Source organism: Lipophrys pholis (assembly GCF_963383615.2).
Source record: "Lipophrys pholis genome assembly, chromosome: 8".
In the NCBI taxonomy this organism is placed as follows: Eukaryota; Metazoa; Chordata; class Actinopteri; order Blenniiformes; family Blenniidae; genus Lipophrys; species Lipophrys pholis.
In genome coordinates, this window is record NC_137630.1 from 30,045,546 (window position 1) to 30,068,588 (window position 23,043).

Genomic DNA, 23,043 nt, shown 5'->3' on the forward strand with positions numbered 1-23,043 from the left:
AGAAAAGCTACCAGAGCATCCAGACTCTGCTCCGGAGCGGCAGATTTATCAGTTTGGGCCTCCGCACATGTGGATGAAACCTTTTCCAAAGCCGATTGTGTTTATTGCATAAAACAATTGTTACCTAATGATTTTTTTTTTTTCTTTCTTTCTTTTCTGCTGCTTCTTTTCCAGAGCTGCTGGCAGATCACTGCACCACCCTCGGGGTCTTTTTACCGCGAGGCCTTCCAGCAAACTGCCACTGCAGAGCGGCACAGCACTCGGGATGACGCCGCCGGGAGGAGGGGGGAGGAGGGAGGAGGGGGTGGGGGGTGGGGGGGAGGGGGGGACGGCCGGACGCAGGCGGCTGCTGTGGGTGTTTCTCTGGCAGTGTCTTAGCTGGTTGTTGTGAGGAGTGAGAACGAAGCAATCAGCAAGTATACTGCCGCAGAAATTCTTCGCAATAAGAAGCCCCGGGATCGCAGCCAAACGCAGGGGGGGGAGCCAGGAGGAGAGGGAGCGTTCGTCATCCCTGAAGATCCTGCGGCGACTGTAAGTTTTTTTTTTTTAATTTTAAGAATCTAAAGCAGAGACGCCTGAAGACGACAGAGAGCGTGGCCTTTGTGTTTTACGGAGCAAAAGCATCAACTTCCACGCAGTATCGTGAGCCTCTGCTGCCATCTGGTGGCCGAAGCGCCTTCCCAGCATGCATTTGTTCATCCGGCACTGCACCAATCTTAACTTAAATCTTTTTCACTCACAAAAATCGGGCCTGGCTTTTCTCTGACTTGAGGATTTTACTTTGAAACTTGTTTTTTTTTTTTTTTTTTCTAATTAAATGTTGATTTTTTTTTTCTTCTTTTCATGTTAGATTGTGAAAAACACAAGTGCGAATAAAAGTTGCATAAAGACGGATTCATCTCGTTTGCCTGGTTTGTTTTTGCCTCACGCGTCTTGTAATGCCGGTAAGCCACTCGAAAACACTTTGGGGGGGGGGTCGTTGCCCTGCGAATGCAGACGAGCTCATGAGCGCCGGCGGGGCCACGTCCACGTTCATTTCAGGTTTCTGCGGTTTAAAGTGCCGGACGCTCCGTCGACTCCCTCAATCTACCGACGTGAAAAGCGCTCGCGAAAACTGTGTGATTCTGATGATTATGCAGATGTTTCTTTTCTGCTGCAGACTGCAGTAAACATCCTCCACTGCACTGCTGCAAACACACACTACAAAAAAAAATAAAAAAAAGGTGGTTGCAGGTTTCTGGACCGCAGCAACGCAGAAGCAGTCAACTTCTGATCTCATACAAGGTCACAGCCTCGCCGGCTCCACACCTTTTGTCCACTTCAGCGGTTTGATAAAACTGCACTGACACGTAATTAACTGGACACAAAGTGCAGGAGAAGCTTCTCATTAATTATCACAATGCTTTTTTAAAAAAAACAAACATTGGAATTATTACAAGGCTCAAGGGGCCGAAAACTGTGATTTTGAGGGGGAAGGTGAATTTTAAAATGCAGATTTTTAATATATTGTTCCACAATGACCCGTAAATGTGGAATACACACGTTTGATGATTTTGTATGTTTTAGTGTAGAAATTTGCAGAATTCATATTTTAAATTAATTCCATCAGTTTGTTTTTAATATAACATCACTATTTACGATTTGCATTTGACAATAATTATAAAATTTCTAAGTATTTTTTTACTTATCTCTTCAGACAAGCCTGTTCTTCTTAAAACTGTCAGTCTATGCTTGTGTTTAGTTTTTATTGCCACTAATGTGTTTCTACTTGTTTTTAACTGCAATTTTAACATGTAATGTAAAGTGACCCTGGTGTTTGAAAGGCTCTAAGAAATAAAAGGTATTATTATTATTACTATTAGTAGATTCAACGCACCATTTTCACGTTTCGACTGGATTCTTTGTCAGAAACTCGGTGGGTTGATAAATATTTATAGGTGAAAAATAGGAATAATAAAACTAACTTAACTATTACGAGTTAAAGTTTATAATGTCGTAATATCAGTGGTTTAAAGTTTTAAAATTTAATTTTGGGTTCACCAGTTTTCAATCTGGGCTATCTCGTGAAGATTAAAGTAGTTTTGATGCTCCTGAAATTCACCGGCAATCTCTTCCTTCATCCGGCTTTTTCTTGTAATGAAACGACGTAAAAGAATAAAATATGATATTTCTGTCTTGAGTTTCAATACGACAGTGAAAACAATTCAGATTTTGACCTGCAGTCAAGCAGTTTGTGCACATTTTACCTACGTCTCCTGGAAAAATCTGAAGGCATGAATATCAAATGAACCGGTGACTGAATCGATGCAGGAGTGAATTTGTGATCCAGACGATTTAACCCAGATTAACAAATTATAAGCTTCAAAACCAAATTTATTTTTATTTTTTTTAAAAGCTGTGAACCACAAATCGTGACAAAGTTAAACACCTTTAAATAAGTATGGACAAAATGTAAGTCGTACATGGTGGAGTTATATTTAAAACGGTCACCCAAATGTTTCCATTCATTGAAATTATTAATTCTACAGATTTGACTTTAACAGCTCTGGATTAGCCTTAAACTCTAATCTCTCCCTTCTGAGAGCAGAAACCTTTAAAATAAATTCTTAGGAATCTGAAGGTGTGAACAAAACTTCAATTTCAGCTCTTAAAATAATGAGAGATCAACAGAACATAACTAGTGAATTACGAAGTGGCTCTTTTTCGGGGAGGATGAGACGTTTGTGGAGGACTCACGTTTACGGTAGGACTGGACTGCAGAGTTAAACACAAGAACTTGCGTCCATCTTCTCTGATATCGCTTCATCCTGTGGAGTCGAACCCAGCTTCCTGTGGACGAGGGGGGGGGACGACGACACACCTGGACAGGTGCATCACAGGGCAAACACAGAGAGACAGACAATCCACACAGTGAAAACGTGCAAACTGGTATTCGAACCCAGGACAACACCACTGTGAGGCGAGAGAGCAAACCACTGCTCCAAAAAATCACTTCAATGATTTCCTTAAGTTCGCTGTTAATATCCAAATATATATTAATTTAAAAGTATATTAGTATTGACATAATAGATCTCAAAACTCTTCCACAGTGATTAAAAAAAGATAAAAACCTTTATAACTCAGAAGAGTGCATGAAACCCATGAGCCGTATTCCAACGTGGATTAAATACATTTTCCAACCACAAGCGCTACTGTTGTACACGTGGTTTTTAAGATTTTCACTCATCATACAATTGAAAACGGTGATTTAAAAAACGTTTTCACGCTGTCATCATGTCATCGTGAGTTTAAAAAATTATTCCATTAACTTCTATGATAATCTTCAGCATCTAAATCTTAAGAAAAACATAAATATCTGGTTTCTCTGCACTGGAAAGAAAAACATAAAACTCACCCAACAAAAGCATGAAGAAGAAATAAACACAATGCCCCCACGTGCTTCCTTGACGCACGTAAATTGGTACATGCGTAATATTACGTCACTGTGCGTAAGGTTTCTTAGTCCTGTTGTCCAGGTGAGGTAATGTCGTATATATTCTTCTATCGGAACACAAATTCTCAGTCTTTCATCAAAGTCATTTAAAAAAAAAATCATGATTACAATTTCATTGACATTAAAAAAAAAAAAAAAAAATACTTTCCTGGAAGAATCTGTATGGCTTCCACGTGACACACTGTACAACACTGCCCCCACCGGTCAGCAGCGGTTATGTTCATAACGTCTATATTTCACTTCCTTAATTCAACATTACATATTATAAATTCTAGGTGTAAACTACGGACTTGTCCAATTTTCATTAAAGAACTAAATTCATTTTGAATCCAAGAGTCTCAGTTCTTCATTTCTTTTGTAAAAAAGTTTTTCTAAGGAAGTATAATTTTAAACACTTCATGATATACTGTATGTCCTCCTGATGAATTTTTTTAAATGTAGATTAAATGTTCATTGATTGTTTCTGTGACAAAGACGCTGAAAAAACATAGCATTTATTTTTTCACTATAAATAAAACTTCCATAACTTTTTGGTTTGCAAATCTGACCTGAAAAAACCCCAACATATTTTATTTACTTGTTAGAAATTCCATTCATAATGCGGCGATTACCACAATTTATATTACTGGAAAATTCTATTATGCAAAAATCTTTGCAGACTATGGAGGACTAAATGTACCCAAAATAAATAAATAAATAAATAATTAAATAGTGAAATTATAATAATAATTATTTTCAATAAAATGAATGTATTTTAATAAATTAATGGCACATTTAATGACATTTCTATGTTAAATTCTGATTTTAATTAATTAGTTACACATTAAATTAATTATCTAATGGTGTATTTATTTAATTTTGGCACATTTAGTTCTCCATAGCTGACAGCATATCAGAAATGTGAAATTTTGGAAACTTGTATGTATTAGTAAACCCACAAACACCAAACCTGGACATGCACCATGTTCCAACATGTGTGGCTGTGCTAGGACCAGTTCAATGCTGCTTGCAGCTTTAATTTAAAACTTATAATAATAGAATAAACAAAGAGATTCCTGATTTATTATTTCTAGTTATTCTATTATCTTGTATTTCGGGATGCTTCTTTATTGCCTTACAAAAAAGTAAAGTAAAACAACGTTATTTTATAAATTACAATTTTGTTCAATTTAACAAAAACTAGAATATCATAATATTAGTATACATACAGTAAAAATGTTTAAACTTCACAGTTTATGGCGTGTTTGACTGACATGGTGCCACAATAGAGCCTCTATCGTTCTGGGGATTTATTCTAAAACTACTTTAAAAACATGTCAATAAGTTGAGGCTGTCACAACACACACACCATGTATGAACCAGGGTCACACTGCAAAAACACTCCAGAAATAGAGCTCCGTCCGCCCACCGACCAGCTGACCCACTTCTGCTGAGGAGGAGGAGGAGGAAGAGGAAGAGGAGGGCGCACACACACACACTCGTTGGGGAGAAGTTTGAGAAGTCCCTCCAGGAAATGTGGGGCTCCTGACCCAGACAGGATGTTGGCGGCCGGGGAGTAGCAGCAGCAGCAGAGCCGCGCCATGTCGAACCGGACCGAGGTGTATCTGTCCGAGCAGGTGGTCGTGCTCTTCTCCTGCGCGCTGTCCTTCCTCGGCTCCTCGCTCATCATCCTCACCTACGTCCTGTGGTCGGACCTGCGGACGACCCCCCGGAAGCTGCTGGTCTTCCTGTCCGTGTCGGACTGGCTCTCGGCGGCGTCCTACGCCTTCGGGGTGTGGCGGGTGTTCCGCTCGGACTCCGCGGACTGCGTGGCGCAGGGCGCCGTGTCCACCTTCTCCAACACCAGCTCCTTCTTCTGGACGGTGGCCATCGCCGTCTACCTCTACGTCTTCATCGTCAGGTGTAGCCAGAGGGCGGCCGACAGCCTGGTGCTCTTCTTCCACCTCATCAGGTCTGTGCGCAGAGGGATTCACCCGCCGGGTCAAAGGTCAAGTCCTGCCGGTGACCTTCTGGGGTGGTGGGGGGGGGGAGCATATGCTGCTGCTGCGTAAAATTACGCAATTTATCATTAGGCAAGGCAAATTTATTTATAGAGCAACATTCAGACACAAGGACATTGACTGTGCTTTAGAAATAAATAAAGGAGATATATTAAAGCTTAACAAAGAAATAAAAAAAAATATACTTAAGTTTTATAAAGAAATACATTAAAGTTTTACAAAGAATTAAAAGAAACACAAAAGATTAAGAGAGAAATCACAGTCGCACAGTTCTTGTTGTGTCGCACAACATTTTTCATTCATGTTTAACGTCCAGGACGAGGTCATTTTATTCCCGCCGTCTTCTACTTACATTGACCTTTTTTTTTTTAATTCATCCGTCTGACCTGGTACTTTAGTCTGGAATCACCTCGTATTCACTAGTACCACACATTCAACGGAGCAACCTCATGGAAGCACTATGGACGGCGCAGAATGGAAAAATGATGCAAAACAGCAGTAAAGAGAGTTAAAACATCCAAAAAGTCAAAATTTGTCTAAAATGGGTGAGACTGCGACGAAATGTTTATTAAATTAATTGTAATTGAAACTTCAGTAGTTTGTTGACTTCTGCTCGATGTCCATCTTCAATCCCAGTTTACTACACACACACACACACACACACACACACACACACACACACACACACACACACACACTCTATACTTTCCCAGATCTTAAAGTATAAGAGGACGAGTGGGGTTCCCCACATCCAGCAGTAATTTATGGGTGAATTCCAGACTAATCGCTTTATTCTAAGATACTATTGTGAACAGCTGTTGGGATCCAAACACTAAAGTGGCTCCGTCTCGCCAATGGAAAACAAGCAGCACAATCCAGCTTCACTTCCACTTATTCTCTGTGCTCGTGGACACATACCAGCCATACCGTAGGTTGTGTTTTAGAGCTGTTTACGCTGGCGGAGCACCGATTAAACCAGAACAACACACGTTGTGTTTTTCGCCCTGGTGGAATCCAGCTGAACCAGCAGCAGGGAGGCCGTCCTGTCATTATGAACAATATATCATGATAAGTGAAGGGTTCTGGATGCTCTCGTCACATCGTCCACATGTTCCTCATGTTTGCGGCACCGACATACTTCAGCCCGGACGGTCAACACAGCGGAACCAAAGGAAAGTGACGTCATTTATTTTGGCAGGACCCCCGAGTGCCGAACTTTTCTTCTTGTTCTTATGGAGTATGACTCGGCCTTAAGAGATGCTCCTCTAACTTAAGCTGATGGGGATTTAATCCTCTTCTCTTTACCAACCTGCGTCGGTACCATCGAGGCAAAACGAGATATAGAGATGAAAAGACAAACAGAATAAGGTCAACAACGTTTCAGTGAAAGATATGGATGAACCGTTTTCCTCTTTCAGTTCTGTAAAATTGGCACTTTTTACATTGCTGCATAAACCAATGAACGCCGCAGCTCTGCAGAGATCTGTCGGTAGTGTAAACTTCATGTGTTTCTATTCAAAACGTAAGAGGTTGAACCAGTGTAACGACTCTGTTTGGTCCTTGTGGTTCATCTCCATGTGTTGATCCATTCTGCTCACCCCGCCATCTCCTCATCTGTCATTCTGCAGTTTCTTCTGAAAATCTCAAATGTGCCATTGATTTGAGGAAAACACAACGGGGGCCATTCATTGCCGGCCGTATGCGAACACGCGCACGAGCGGGCCTTAAGCTGTGTGGTATTTATAACCATCTGCCATGCAGTGCCATTTTCTCACTTAAAATGTAAAAAAAAAATCTTTTTAGAGAAGTGAAAACGCGTCCCAGGGAAATTGGCGGACAAAGCTTCCTAAATTTAGCAGACGATTTTAGTGGTATTATGAAATTTAAAGGAACTGAGCTGCTGTTTGCACCAACATGCGAGATAATCTCTCACATGGTGTCACATGGTGCCGGCGTTCAGGCGCCGCAATGTGTTGTTGGGTGACGCAGCGGGGCTGTTGTGTTGAACCGTGAACCTTTTGTGTTGTGCCTCAGCTGGGGCGTGCCGCTGGCCATCACCGTCGCCGCCGTGTGCCTCAACAAGATCGGCTACAACGCCTCCGAGGTGTCGGTGGGCTGGTGCTGGATCCGGATCCAGGCCCCGGACCGGGTCCTGTGGATGCTGCTGACCGGGAAGATCTGGGAGTTCCTGGCGTACCTCACCCTCCCCGTCCTCTACGTCCTGATCAAGAGGCACATCAGCGTGGCGGTGAGGATCGCACCACGTCTCGCTCGTCCACCGTGTGGAAAGTTTGACTCGGGCAGATTCTCTTGGTGCCCGAAGGGGTCATATCGTCCAGCTTTTCAACACTTTCACTTGGCCTCATTGGTCCAAAAACGTTGTTTTCAAAGTTTATCGCCCCTAAATCCAGCTTCTCCTTGATCTTCCTCCATTTGAATATTGGATCATAGGAGCTACATTCAGAATCTGCTGTGTCTGTGTGAGCTGGACTGGCTCCGCCCACTTTGGGAAGAGGAGGAAGTACTTCCTCTCGTGGTGCCATATGCCAGAGCAGAGCTGCCTAATTGTGGGAGGAGTCAAAAGGAGGGCCTACCCTGATTGTGATTGGCTAAACCCCCGATGACACTATATAGGGTTTGCTCTCTGATTGGCTGGTTGGAGCAACACACTTTTTAAAACCTGAAACAAGCCAGGGAGAGAGGACAGACTGTCTTCACTTCTGGGGCGTCAGTCCAGGTATGGGGACGATTATTATTGCTGGAAAACCTTTAGAAAGTGAATGTTTTCATAATATGAGCTCTTTAAAAAGACTTTACGTAAACGACCCCATCAGACTGAAAACACGTTGTTTCTACACTTTGAAATGTGAGAGATCCTTTGAATAAGTGAGTTAATGACAATGTGTGTTTATATAAACCTGAACAGTTCCAGAAGGTTTCACACGGCGACAGAACCCAAGCATCTTGGGAAAGGTTCTGCCGGCATTGGAACCCGTGAGGCGAGCGCTCCGGCCTCAAACGTGGATTAACGCGTCACCGTCTCTTGATCTTGATGGGATATTTCTTTGTTTCCTGTCTTGTCGTGACTCCTGCGGGACGCAGCACGCCGCCCTGTCGGAGTACCGCCCCATCCTGGCCAGCAGGCCGGCGTCGCACCCCTTCTCCTCCATGGCCGACGTGAAGCTCACGCTCATCCCCGTCATCTTCATCTTCCTGCGCATGTGGAGCACGGTGCGCTTCGTGCTGCTGCTCGCCGGCTCCCCCGTCAGGCAGCACCCGGTGCTGGTCACTCTGCATGTGAGTGTGATGTCAACAAACCCCCTCGTCTTCATCGCTTCACTGTGTGTGAACACACACTGTAAAAAAAAAAAAACAGAGTCATGCTGTAAAGGGAAACTCTTATCAGATGGAAAGTAACGCAGCTTTTTCAGGAAGTGCAGTATAAACGTTATAATGTTGTTTTATCACATCGCATGTGTAGAATTCATTTTCTAAAGCAGGAGTTGATATGAAACATCATTTTATTGGTCAGTTAAACTGATTTATTTTTCATTACATAAACCTGCACTATGATCTTTCCTCTTCATCACTTCAAATGTCAGTTTAACAACTATTCTACGCTCCACCTTTGTTTTGTTTTCTTGTTTTCCCCCCCGCAGGGTATCGGCAACACCTCGCAGGGAGCAGCCAACTGCATCATGTTCGTGTTGTTTACCCGGCCGATCCGCACGCGCCTCTGCGCCACGTTCTGCTGCTGCTGCTCGTGTGGAGGGGAGGAGGCGGCGCGCCCAGACGGCGCCCCCCGCGGGCCGCCGGCGGATCAGGACGCCTCCACCCAGAGAGAGGAGGACAGATGATCCGGAGGCGGACGGACGGAGGTCAGCGCGAAGGGAGACGCGTTCTCGTTTCTCTTTGGGCTTCGTTACAGCGAGTCGCCAAGGATGTTTTGTCACATGTCTGCACTCCGGGTGGCGGGATGACGATGACGATGATGATGATGCTGCGCATCACACACGGTGCTAATCACTTGTAGGGTTTCCTGCGCTCCATGCAGGAAGATCTACCGCCTCCTTTTATCACGTACTGTCCTGAAGTCTATATTTGTAACAAAGAAAGAAAATGGACGACGCTTCCTCTTCTTCTGCAGCGTTCCACCAGAACGTCTCTCCTGGGAACTTGTTTCCTTTGACAGTCACAGTTTGTGGCATTAAGAAAGCGACTGCATGGCAGAAAGTTTCCAGAGTGAAGAATGATATTGTCCTTGGTAGCAGCGGCCGTCAACTTTGTATATTTTGGGTTTCACTGATTTTTGTTTGTCGTGTCACTAAATTATTAAAAGTCAAACTCTTGTGTGATCTTTCATTGAAACACTTGAACCCGTGATGCTCGTATCTGGTGCCGTTTCTCCTGATGACTCTTTTTTTTTTTTTTTTTTTTTGCCGAGTCAAGCGGTTTTGACACATTAGAGGCCGTCGGACGTGACACCCGAAGGAGCCGCTGTCAGTTGATCACATGTCATCCTTCCTTCTTCAGAGCTTCACTTCTCCTTTGACGATCTGCCGGCGACTGAACGCGCCAAACAACCTGCGTTAACCCTCGAATGTCTGCAGCTCCTTCACCTTTTATAGAGACGCTCATCTGTGGGAATAGATTTGACTTTCAACACATTAAATATCCTTTTTAGAGGATTTTTGTTTGAGGAAAAAAAAAAAAAAAAAAAAGCTGCAAGATCAGACATGTAAACCAGAGGTGTCAAACATAAGGCCCGTGTGCCAAAACCAACTCGCAAGAAAATTGTAAAAGTCTCAAAGAAAACTTTATTTCTTAGGATTAGTGGACACAACATTAAGGCTCCATGTACACAACGGAAAACGCAAAACTTTATGTTTTGGGTCTCTGCATGAAAACTGCTGGGAGTGACTGAAAATGGAACTTTTCGAACATGCTCCAACTCTTGTCTACGTGGTGAGTTTGTAAAATAATTCCTAACACAACAGCTATTGGAGAAACTCCAATTTACTGTTTTTTCCACCAGAAGGTTTCATTAAAATTGGTTTTTTGTTGAGATTGGAGTAATTTTCATCACGTGTCACAACAAAGGAAAACCTAAAAGTTTAAATTTAAAGGTTATCGTGACACTATTTTAAGAATACATTTAATTTATAACGCATTTCATTTCAAAGTGCTACAGGAAAAAAAACTACAGTTCTGGTCCATTAAAGATGAAATTGGAACGTTTGTGGCCCCTGAACTAAACATGTTTGACACTTTTCCTTTATAAAAAAAAAAAAAGGATTTCTGGACATCTGTTATATTTGATACACTCCTGATAGTTGCTGTATATAAAGATTTATTTGAGGGGAAAAAAGTGAAAATGTGAGTTTAAGTAAAAAAAACTATCATGCAACCAAATCTTCACAAGCCTTTTAAAGTTTCAGAAATGACCCGATGAAGGATTAAACTCCTCCAGTAGCAGTGATTCATCGCTGTTGGTTTCTCAGGCCTTCCTTTGGTCTGGTTCGTCTCTCCGTCCTCATGGAGGAAAACCTATTGGGCCTTTTCTGTGCTCCGGGTCTCAAATCACAACTTCCCATGCCTCCGCTTCCATTTCCACCGTTTTTTCACAGAAATGATTAAAAGCATAACTCAGCAGGTTGACGTGCCTTCCATCAGATTGAGTTTAAAGTAACAGGAGTGCAGAGTTCATCCTCTCAGAGCATCAGTAACGTGGCCAGCGGGCCTGGGACCAGGGACCAGGGATGGAAGTCAGTCTTGTTTGTGCTGGTTCCATGAAAAATGTCCACTGAGCAGTTTTCTGTCCTTGTGGACGACAGAGGACACACACACACACACACACACACACACACACACACACACACACACACACACACACACACATGGCCCACTCTCACTGTATTTCCTCCAGGAATTAATCCACTGAATAACTTTTGGCTGACATTGAAATTTTCTGGCCACTTAAGAAACAGGATTTAGCTTTTTTTTTTTTTCCGTCCACTGGCGCTCTGCCTATTTAATTCATTAAGTTAAAGAGCACCTCAGGGCGACACTGTACTACCAGGGCTCACCGTTCACCACTACACTTAATGGGAGTAATTCTTTTTTCCTTTCTTTTTTTCTTTCTCACTACACCGGCTGTTCACTCATTTTCAAACACACACTGTCCGTCACATGAGCGGGGACCTGCTGTGATAATGCTGGATGGTTATAAGCTGCTGGACTCCCCGGTGAAACCGGCCGTTGCCCTCGTGTGTGAGAAGTGTCCTCCTCTTTTGAGTTGTGCCTCCTTCCATCACTCCCCTGGAGTCTCCGTGGACAACGGAGCGAAGCAGCGATGATTCAGGTGTCTGTCACTGCTGAATGTCAGGTGACTTGTGTCACTTTGTGAAAACCTGCAGAGGTTTCAGTGAACTGGGCAAACCTAAACTTGTTTCTTTGTTTTGGCTTTTTAATGTGTGTGAAATAGAACGCCTCTTTCATTTCCACTTTTCTTTCTGTGGCTGAAGTAGATGTTACATGTTTGTGCTCACATCAGGGAAAGTGGGAGATTTCTCGCCTGCTGTATATTGCTGTGTAATCATTTTAAATGCATTTAACTAATTATGTAATAAATTACTAAAAGTGTAATAGGATAATTGATCCATAGGTTACTGAATTAAGGGGGAAAACAAATCCTTTTAAAATATAATGATGGCAGCTGATAATATGATAATACATGAATACAGCTGCATATTTTGGAACGAATTATATATTTGCAGGGTTTAGGTTTAGTTTGTTTGTCAAAAATATGTATAGCAGATAGCATGGTCGTCATAAAGGACATTTAGCACTCCTCGAATTGTGGTTGTAAACATAGTATTTTATTATATTATTGGCAAGTTAGTGGCTTTATTCCATTAATGGAAGCTATTACGTTATTGGCCATGAGATGCACAGATGCTGTTGTGTTGAGTTATATCAAGCTGTTGGAAGTTTCCCACATTCCCAGTGGGAAGTTACCAGTTCTGTAGTACTCAGAGGCACTTTCCCCAGACTGAAGCGGGACCTTTCTTTTCTTTTTGAAATCAATGGCATGAAGACGGCGGAAACGCTGCTACTGCACGTTTGGTTTCATTACAAGAACAGCCAACAGCACCTACTAGTGGCCCAACATAAAAACTGCACCGTTTTCAGCGTTTCTGCCGTTTCCTGGACATCGTTTGCACTTGAAACGTTGTCGTGTGAACGTGGTTTCAATAACCGCAGCCTTATCCTTTTTTTGTCTTCTTTTTATCAGGTGGAAATTAATTATGTCATTAAAAGCCCTGCTGGTTAATATTCGTGACTTTTACCTGATTAAAGCCAACGTAGAAGATGGAGGCACGAATCCTTTTTCTTATCTTCAGATTATCCAACTTTATGTCATCAACTGAAGACTGTTCATGATTTTTTTTTGTTTGCCTCCTCAATCTTGATTATTCATTGTGATATTCTTGTGATGTAGCCGAAAGGGTTTCTTTGTTTATTAAAGAAAACCCGTTGAAAGCATCTTTTGTTTCGGTATAATGTTATGTAATTTTAGACTTTTCGATTAGATTTAGTCTTATTTGTTTTTTTGTTGCTCTGAACACAAATAGTTGTAATTGTGATCACTCCCTTGGTTTATGTTATTCTGTTGAAGTGAGGTCAAACGTCATCCAGCCCAAAGAGCAAACTGCCTCGGAGACTTTGTGTTGGCAAAAGGCCAAGCAGCACATGACGAGCTGGAGGGAAGACAAACATTAAAAAGCAGTTTGCGGAGCTTTGCAACCAGGATGTCTCTGCTGAAAACAAAGTCCAGTTCAACCGTATGATATCAGATGAAACCTTCAAAGAAAAGGGAAATCGTCTCTCGCTTTCCAGTTTTGCAGTGTCATTTCTGCATGAAACTTGCTTTGTCATGCTGCTGGCAGGATATAAAAGCACTCGCTCTTATCTTTTGATTCGTTGCTCAATCGCAGCAGATATCAACGCTTGGTTGGGGGAATTATTTATGCTGACCTGTACGTCCCGAGAGCACCAGTCAACACGAGCGCAGTCACTGCAGCAGGCGTTGTGCAAAGTCCTGCAAGAAGTGTGCACGCCACAGTTTGTTTCTCAAGCGTCTAATGAACGAGATTCATAGATACCTGGAGTTTGAACCCTCAGCTACTCAACCAACAGTGTTACCCAGGTACAGTAACTGGGTGCTCAGAGAGAAAATAGACGATTTTGCCAATCTAGTAGCACTGAAATATATCCCGATACCTTGAAGTAATGATGCTTCTGTTTCTGCTACCAGACCTGCAGGAATCTGGACCCGGTCAGGAGTGATCACACAAGCCAGGATGTGCTGTTGACTCTGTGCGTCCTCCATGCAAGAAGCACATTTTTGTGCTTCTCTTGGTTGGACTGGGATGTTTTATCTGGTCAAAAAGCAAATCAATAGGCAAACAAGGTGTTTTGATATAACGGAGAAAGAATAGTGGTTTGGGTCTTGTACAGTCATGTGCTTGAACTACGTCAACTGAGCGCACAACAGTTGAACAAACGTCCTGTTCAAAGTCTTGAAGGGATTCTCCTGATGGTTATAGGGGATGGTGCGGGAGTGAAGGACACCAGACAGCTGTTTGTTCTCAGCTACTGTCCTTCCTGACTCGTTCTTAGTCGGGTAGAACTGGACAAAATGATTGAAGGACCAAACGAGGAACGAAGCAGACTTGTAACCGTTAGTGAAATCTTGTTTTTGTCTCATAAACAATGATGGGTAATATTGCAGTCTGTGTTTCAAGGATGAATCTGTGTCAGCACTTTTGGAACCTCTGTGCTACTTTTTGTAACCTTCAGAGTCTACAGAACAGGAAGCACGTGGAGCTTTATGAGAACAATTCGGCCTTGAAGAAGGCTGTCCGACTTCACAGTTAGACAAACTCCTGGACAAACTCCTGGACAATCATGCAAAGGCTGTACTGTGACTTTGTCTCTTCTTGCACGAATAATCTAATCAGATTGGGCTAAACGTTTTAAATCATGCTCGGCTTGATTCCTGTGTATTCTGTCTCCCTAAGGTTTTAACCACATGCACTTGGTTCGAGATGCTCAAAGGGGGCATTAGTTGTCATTAGGTGCTTTCTCGGGAAGGCGTGGACGCTTCTGTTTTAGACACTGGCATTGGCGGACGACATCATGTCTAACGTCGTATTGCATTGTATTGGTATGCACCCCCCATATCAACATGCAGATGTTTCAGCTACTGGGGAGAAGGAAACTGTTTCCTTTGTCCTACCTGGTGGTGCAAAATTCCCTTGTCAAGTGTGAGACTATTCATGTGATGGTCAGCGACTGAGGAGGAGAATTGAAGGATTTTGATAGAATTACGGAGAGCAGATGATGATGAGGGTCCAGTCTGCTCAGACGGGCTCGGTTCCTGTATGGCTGAAAGAGTGAAGTGGTGAGAGGACTGAACCAGAGCACCGCAAAACAGATTGAGGAAATGATCCAACCGGGAGACAAATTCAATGCCATCATATCATCATATCATGGACTGGAACGAGGTCAGAGTCATCCACGCCGAAGACCACCGCCACAATCGTTGGATTATTGGAGTACAAGAAGTATAAGTATAAGAAGCGAGGACGCTGGACAAGGACGAGGAAGGATTCATGTTGTCACACACCTGGAGCAGCATCCTGATGGAGCGGACTGATAGCAGAGGGCGTGACCGATCCGTCAAAAGTGACGGTCCGACCACGCCTCAGTAACACCAGCTTATAAAAAAAACAAAACACATGTGAGACAACATCGGATGACGTTTCTGATGAAGACGGAACTACTCCACTGAAACATGTCGAAGGTATGTTTAAAAACAGGTTGTTCTGACTCAAAGAGATCACGCTCCTTTGTCTGCACAGACAAAACGTCTTCAGCTTCAACAGTTGAGTCAGTTTTGTTCATCAACATTCCTCTGAATGCACCAGGTTTTATGATCTTAGGCACGGTCTGAAATATCTCTGACTCGGCAAAACCTTCCTGTGAAACTCATCAATCTGTCTACAAAGGCGATTGTATGACATTTCACAACCAATATCTGATCTATGTCCAGCATTCAGCTGAAACTCTGCCTGGAAAAAGACTTAAATGACTTAAATAGTCCAGAAAACAACAAAGGTTTCACCAGCTCTAATGCTTCTCTACAGAGTTTTACGCTGAGAATGTCCGAGTCGGCTTTTCTGGCCAGTTGATAGGTGAAGGCTATTGGTTCCTTTGTGTTCGGGGGCGGGGCTTAGCCAAAGGTCAAGTGTCACCAGCACCAAACCGATCGGGGAATCGGGGAACCGTCACATGTAGGTGAGAATCACAACAATCAGTGTCTTGCTCCAACAAGCGCCATTTTATTACTCCGCCAGAGTAAAAGCTTATCATCTTTATCCTCGTGGGAATCTGCGACGGTACAAGCGCCATCTACTGACATGTTTTGTTGCAACATTTCTTCAGATTTAAACAAAAATACGGGGTGATGGATTTGTTTATATAAAACCTATCGTGGCATTTCCAACCCACTACACATATCTATTTGGACCATTAACATGTTTATTTTTCCCTGAAATCAAGATTATGCACCAAACAGTTGAGATGACAGTCAGTAAAAGAAAGGTCAGACAGATTCCATCCATTCCAACCAAGTGGTTAAACTTTTAACACCAACAAACAGCCTTCCTCATTGTGTTAACTTACCAAATGTTATTATGAAAAGGACATAGATATCTAACCAGAAAGTAGCTCGTGAACAGGAAGTGTAAAAATAAATCTATTATGTCCATGAGCTCACGTTGAGGATATTTCTGTATGAAAAACTGAAATAAATGTTGCACCATGTGATCAGGCTTGAATAATGTTGTTATTGTTGTTGTTGTTGTTGTTGTTGTGCATCACTTCAGCTGAGTTGGCTTCTGTTCAACAGCTTACTCACCACACTAACCAGATGTTGAGGAGAAGAATGTGCACAAAGGGACATGCCCAACCATGAACAGGAAGAAGTTATATGCAGCCTCTTTACTCATAGAAAACATTGAGGTCGTTGACAAAAGCAAAATGAACCGCTGGAGCCAAACGTATTTCACCATAGGAGAAGATTCACAGTATGCAGATGTGATAAAAGAACAACTAAAAATCTGTTTCCTCTCTGTAAAGTGTAAATATTAAAGCGAGACATCAGTGGCAGTCTTGAAATTCACTACTCATATGCTCCCAAGCTGAACTCTGGGTTCCACTACTTCTGTGTACAGTAACTCTCACATGTCCAAATTAGTGTTGCCCCCTGCTGGATCGATGCACAAACTACATATTAACCTTCATAACAGTGCACACGTTGAGGAGGAGGGGGGTCCTGTTACCTGCAGCCATGCAGAAGTGAGCGTAACACCTGGCTGTAAACCAGTGTCTGCTCTCTGAGCTGGTGTCCAAAGGGCAGATAGAGCCCAATAATAACAAAGTCTGTTGCTGCAAGCAATTAGTCTAAACACAGCCATGGGAGAGAAAGAAGCATGGGGCAAGACAGAGAAGAGAGGGGTGAGTTACAGCCCAGGAGGAGGGGGGGGGTTCTCCACAGCTCAGCCCCTGCTTTGTCTGTCAGTGTCCAAACAGTGCAGCAGTGATGGATGATGTTGTGAACGTGCGCTCTTCATACACAGAGGTTAACTGCAGTCCTGGCGCTGGCGACGCTCATCTCTGCGTTTGGTTCCTCCTTCCAGTACGGCTACAATGTGGCGGTCATCAACTCTCCGTCGAGGGTAACCTGAGCACGCAGGCAGGACCCTGTAAACTGGAGTCGCGGCGTGTTTCCATCAGCATTGTCCTGCTCTTTTCAGTTCATGCAGCAGTTTTATAACACCACCTACCTGGAGCGTTATGGCATGCCGATGGAGGGGAACTTCCTCACGCTGCTGTGGTCCCTGTCTGTGTCCATGTACCCTCTGGGGGGCTTCTTTGGCTCTCTGATGGTGGCTCCTCTGGTCAACAGGCTGGGGAGGTAAATGTCCTCTTTGGTATACAGGCAGAGTACACACACTAACCCTAACCCTAAAGCAAGAACATCCCTTCATTGAGGCCGTTTGTGACCCTAAAGAAGTTGGAAAGAATAGAAGAACGATGGATGGATTTTAGTCCCTTTAAAGGATCTTTTCTCTTGAAATTGAACTTCCTGTAGTTCTTGAGTATAACACAATTTTCAGTATGTTCTCCACCTCGACCATCGGTGTTATATTTGACACTTGCCTAAGTCTTGATGATAATCCAGCCATCATTCATACTTTGTAATGTCTAAATTAGACTTCTGTAATGTCCCTTGATCACATCTGATAATGAGGTGAGAGTGCTCTGTGAAGTTATGTGCGATGGTTATGAAATATACAGACTGTTGTCTTTTCTGTTCGTTATTGTCTCCATTGAGGTGAATAATTTCAAAAACATTAGGAAAGGAAACTACAGCTACTTTGAAATCACCTTCTCTGTTTTATCTCCATCAGCATCGTTCTTTGTGTTCCTCTATGACAGGAAGGGCACACTCCTCTTCAACAACGTCTTCTCTATCGTCCCTGCCGTGATGATGGGAGTCAGTGAGATTGCCAAGTCTTATGAGATCATCATTGCGGCCAGATTCATCGTGGGCATCTGTGCAGGTCAGCTCCAGCACTCCAGGTGGAGTAGATGTGTGTAGAAGCTCGTCTCATACATACACCTTTCCCCTGGTCTGCAGGTCTGTCATCCACCGCCGTTCCCATGTATCTGGGTGAAATCGCTCCCAAAAACCTGAGAGGTGCTCTTTGCATCATACCAGAGGTCTTCATCGTTCTCGGCATCGTCACAGCCAACATTATGGGCATCAGAAACATACTGGGCAACAGCACAGGTTCTCAGTTCATTTGTGATCTTGTGTGTCTCTCCGTGTTCTCTTGTCCATTAACAGTTGGGAGTAGCTCCAGCTCACCTGACCCTCAGTTTGACGTGGAAGATGGATGTATAATAGCATATTGACCCCCCAAACCCCTCCGTGTTTCCTCTGTATCCAGGCTGGCCCATCATGCTGGGCCTGACTGGGATTCCCGCTGTGATCGAGCTCCTGCTGCTGCCCTTCTTCCCAGAGAGTCCGAGGTACATGCTCATCCAGAAAGGAGATGAGAAGACGGCAAAGAAAGGTCAGGAAACCCCAACACCTCTTCTCACCGTGGGGAGCAGGAGGCAGTGCTTGAGCTTGGTGAGTTTGTGTTTTCAGCACTGCAGCGTCTGCGCGGCTGGGACGACGTGGACTCGGAGCTTTCTGAGATGCGTCTTGAGGAGCAGTCGGAGAAAGCTGAAGGCCACCTGAGTGTCCTCACGCTGCTGTCCCAGCGCTCTCTACGCTGGCAGCTTATCTCCATTATCATCCTGAACATGGGACAGCAGCTGTCCGGGGTCAACGCGGTGAGACGTCTTTGTCATCCGGTGTAACACAAAGTCTCCAGGCTGCAGCTTTCGGTCTGGAGTTTTCATGTTCTAACTGTAGTGCATTGCAGTGCTCAGCTCTGTTTTACTTGGATTTTAATATAAGTGAGGTGACCCCCCCCCCCCCCCCCCCCCCGCCTCCTTCACAGTAAATCACACCCTCAATGCATCTTTTTCTTCAGTTTTCTCCAGGCCGTAACATCATGTGTTTCTCTCTGCCTTCTCAGATCTACTACTATGCAGACAGCATCTTCACTATAGCAGGAGTGAAGCCCGACGACATCCAGTTCGTCACGGTGGGAACAGCAGCGGTCAACGTCGTCATGACCATCGCTGCTGTAGGTGTCCTGTTGGAGCTGAGGTCTGCAGCGTGATCTCCTGACGAGGAAACAGTGGTGCTGATCACGGGATTTGTTTCGGCAGGTCTTCATTGTGGAGGCCTCGGGCCGACGGCTGCTCCTCCTCTGTGGTTTTGGGATCTGCTGTGGAGGCTGTGTGATGCTCACTGTGGCTCTGAACCTGCAGGTACATGATGTGTGACTCTGCTGCCCTCTGCTGGTCCAGGTCGATAATCAGAGGAGGCAGAGTTTATCAGTGCAGGAATGAAGCCATGAGTTATCAGAACTGAATCTTTAGAGATAGATTTATCATGTGATTCCTCACCAAATGTAGAATTAAAAACATGGAGCGATGGAAGATGATAGATATACAGCGCACTCTGAAGCTCATCACAACGGTAATCGTTAATGATTGTATTCACCTTTTACAACTAGATGATTATGTCACAACAATATAAGAAACATTCACCACCCAGAACACGTGCAGCTTCAGACAATAAGATCTTAAGACAAGATTGGTCATTTTCATATGTTTTTATGACATCATGTTAACATTTTTGCACTATAGACACTAGAAAAACAATAAAAGATTTACATCTTTTATTGCTTTTGACTCATAAAAACCATTTCCATCACTAAACATTGTTGAGTGCGATTTTTACATGTAGGATAACATTCAGGGGTGGATGGCAGGAGTTCCTTGACAAGACAAGGAGGACTCCAGCCCCCAATAAGAGTCGTTCTGGACGACCTGACTGTCACCACCACATCAGTCCCAGGCAGGAGATGGATCCTAAAAGGCCTTGAGAAACTCATCATTTGGGCAAGCCTGCAAAATCAAAGGTGCGAGTGCTCAAAAGAGGAAAAGCTGTTGACAGATTCGGTTTCTCATCGTCTGGAGTCATCGTCTCATCCATCACAGAACAAAGAAGTACTTTGACTTCAGTACTTAAGATTCTGCTTCGATTCAAAAGACCAGCAAAGAGCTCAAGGACTGGTGGAGTCAGATCTGTCGGGACAGATCAGGGTCTACCAGGGAGGTTCAAGGCCCCGGATCCTGTGGACTCTGCTAGCGTACGCAGTACCCATGACTAGAGTCAAGGCCATGGAGGGAAAAATCAGGAGCTACCTGCAGGGATGGCTGGGCCTACCACACAGATTGAGCGGTTCCACCCCATATGGCACCGGCAACCTCCTGCAGGTTTCATTCAACGGTTTCTCGAAGCGGAAAGTCCTCACCTCCGCCACCAATTGGCAAGTGGAAGTGGACCTGACCAAACAGCTCAAATTCCCAGCCAGCATAACACCAACACAACTTCGACCAGACGTGATCATCGAGTCAGATTCCACCAAATAGTTGCTCATTCTGTAACTTACACTGCCCTGCAAAGAACACATGGCCAACAAGAGGAGGCGCGCCAAGTATCAGGAGCTGGTAAAGAAGTGCAGGAGGCCGGGCTGCGAACCTCCAGAGGTGAGATGTAGATGATTTGCGGGGCAGTCACTCTGCAAAGAGTGCACACGTGGCAAAGAAGAAAAGCAACAAGGTGGTTTATCGATCAAGAGGACAGATCCATGGACAAACGCTGGGATGCTGGGACACAGACTGGAATCTTAGAAAAGTCGCTGCTACTTCTTTCACTTCATCAGAAGCTTGAGATGATCAACACAACCAGGAAATCATTACAATCATTAATTACTGTTTGTGTTCACAGGACAGCGTGACGTGGATGCCCTACTTCAGCATCGGCTGTGTCATCGTCTATGTCATGGGACACGCCATAGGACCCAGTGAGTCTGCCTCGACCTGAGCTTATCTCCACTTACACTGTTTACAGCGGGGGCGGGGGTCCAATAGCTGAGGACGGATGATTGTTCTGACTGCCTGTGTGTGCTCCTGCAGGTCCCATTCCTTACGTGGTAACCACCGAAATGTTCAGGCAGTCGGCCAGGCCCGCGGCCTTCATGGTGGCGGGCTCCGTCCACTGGCTGTCCAACTTCACCGTCGGCCTCGTCTTCCCCTTCCTGGAGGTCGGTTACATAATTGTTCTGGAAGCTCTTGACCTAACAGGGGAGAAGTCCACAATTTCAGAATATTGATTTGTGACATTTGTCTAGCTAGCTCAGCTGGTAGAGCATGAGACCCGCAATCTCAAGGTAGAGGGTTCATGTCCCACGCCGGCCGCCACCTTCCTGTGGGCTCACCACCTGCAGGAAAGGTTCTTAATCGGTGCAATGTGATCTGGGTGACGGTGCTCAGACTGACACCCCCGCCACCCGGAAACAGATAAGCAGCAGAAAATGGATGGATGGATGGATGGACATTTGTCAGTTCGTGACTCCACATCCATTAGTGATGTGATTACTTGCGCTGCTCATACCTTTCTTAAGACCAAGGCAATATTTCAGTCATTGAATCCTCCTTAAATGTCAAATCATATCCTCATTTTTAATGTGTTTCAGTTGCAGGAGACAGAACAAAATATGTTTGTCCAAGTCGCATATAAATCACATTCTGCTGTTTTTATCCTCCCGGCTGGCATATTCACAGCGTTTCATCCTGGGGACACACGGATCACGTTTCCTTTCTTCTTCCTCCCCCCCCCCTGCAGAGCGGCCTGGGCTCCTACTGCTTCATCGTCTTCTCCGTCATCTGCCTGATCACTCTGCTCTACATCTGGCTGATGGTGCCGGAGACCAAGAACAGGACCTTCCTGGAGGTCTGCCAGATGTTTGCTGAGAGGAACAACGTGGAGATCAACCTGGGTGACGGCGATCTTCCACTGAAAAAGAGCAGAGGAAGTCTGGAGGAGGTGTTGCAGGTCACGGCCCTCTGAGGGGAAATGAGAGGAAGCTGGAATGGACTGAATGAAGTTTTTATTTAAATCATGTTTTTATTCTCTATGTAATTATTGAATATATTACAGTTTGTGCACTTTATTTGTGAGTTTTTGTGCATTTCATTGCCTGTTTTTGGTGAGTCACTAAACACACCAAAAGGCGAAAATACACTTTTCAGAATCATAAAGGACAGAGTTCTTACCACTTTGATTTGACTAAATTTATCTCTTTTTAAGACCAACAAATCACCCACTTGAGTGTTTTTTGCCCAGAGACATGACAAGACGCTCAAGCTTCCTTTGAACTTACGGGTACTTATAAAACCTAAAGAATTATTCAAATATAATAAGCCTTTTATTATAAAATAGTTATCAATTGAACAGAAAATAACAGACTTGTCTTCATCAGTTTAACCCATCATGAAGTCAGTAAAAGGATAGAAACCAAAGACTGAAACTTAATGTGTTAGTGATGATCCTTCATTACACAAAACAAAATGTGTTCAGACATTGCCAGCTGAACTACGCTTTTTTAATTTGTTTGCAAACTGCCTCAGGGACATTGCTTTGGCGAAATGCCTTTGTGGAGATTGGCCAATCACAGCAAATGATGAACTGGAGGCAAGACAAACATTAAAAACAGTTTACAGAGTTTCACAACCTGCTGAAAGTGAAGTCCGGTTCAACGGGATGAGATGAGCAGTAAAATCCTTCAATAAACAAAGAACACTGAAATCTTCTCTCGCTTTCCGTTTCAGTGTCATTTCTGCATTAAAGCTGCTCTGTGATGCTTTTGGCAGGTTGTGAAATAACTCACCCTTATCCTGATTCGTTATTTAATCGCAGCCTTGACTGTCGTCAAAACGGCGCAATAAACC

The 23,043-nt window shown here is 44.0% G+C and overlaps 2 protein-coding genes across 4 annotated transcripts; both read left to right on the top strand.

Annotated features, from left to right (window-relative positions):
- Positions 1–4,842: 4,842 nt before the first annotated feature.
- Positions 4,843–9,875, top strand: gpr157 (G protein-coupled receptor 157). Of its 2 annotated transcripts, none has more exons than XM_080470371.1 (4): positions 4,843–5,444; positions 7,528–7,741; positions 8,596–8,790; positions 9,153–9,875. In XM_080470371.1, the coding sequence occupies exons 1-4, from the start codon at positions 5,074–5,076 to the stop codon at positions 9,348–9,350; spliced, it is 978 nt and encodes a 325-aa protein (XP_080326497.1). In that variant the 5' UTR covers positions 4,843–5,073; the 3' UTR covers positions 9,351–9,875. The 2 variants fall into 2 exon arrangements, with proteins under 2 accessions (XP_080326497.1, XP_080326496.1); XM_080470370.1 differs by having other exon boundaries at positions 4,951–5,480.
- Positions 9,876–15,034: 5,159 nt separating this feature from the next.
- LOC308113856 (solute carrier family 2, facilitated glucose transporter member 5-like) lies at positions 15,035–22,264 on the top strand. Of its 2 annotated transcripts, XM_080470383.1 has the most exons (12): positions 15,035–15,361; positions 17,199–17,297; positions 17,376–17,536; positions 18,061–18,185; positions 18,263–18,415; positions 18,576–18,701; positions 18,779–18,966; positions 19,215–19,325; positions 19,411–19,512; positions 21,041–21,116; positions 21,229–21,356; positions 21,938–22,264. In XM_080470383.1, the coding sequence occupies exons 1-12, from the start codon at positions 15,353–15,355 to the stop codon at positions 22,160–22,162; spliced, it is 1,503 nt and encodes a 500-aa protein (XP_080326509.1). In that variant the 5' UTR covers positions 15,035–15,352; the 3' UTR covers positions 22,163–22,264. The 2 variants fall into 2 exon arrangements, with proteins under 2 accessions (XP_080326509.1, XP_080326510.1); XM_080470384.1 differs by lacking the exon at positions 17,199–17,297.
- Positions 22,265–23,043: the final 779 nt, after the last annotated feature.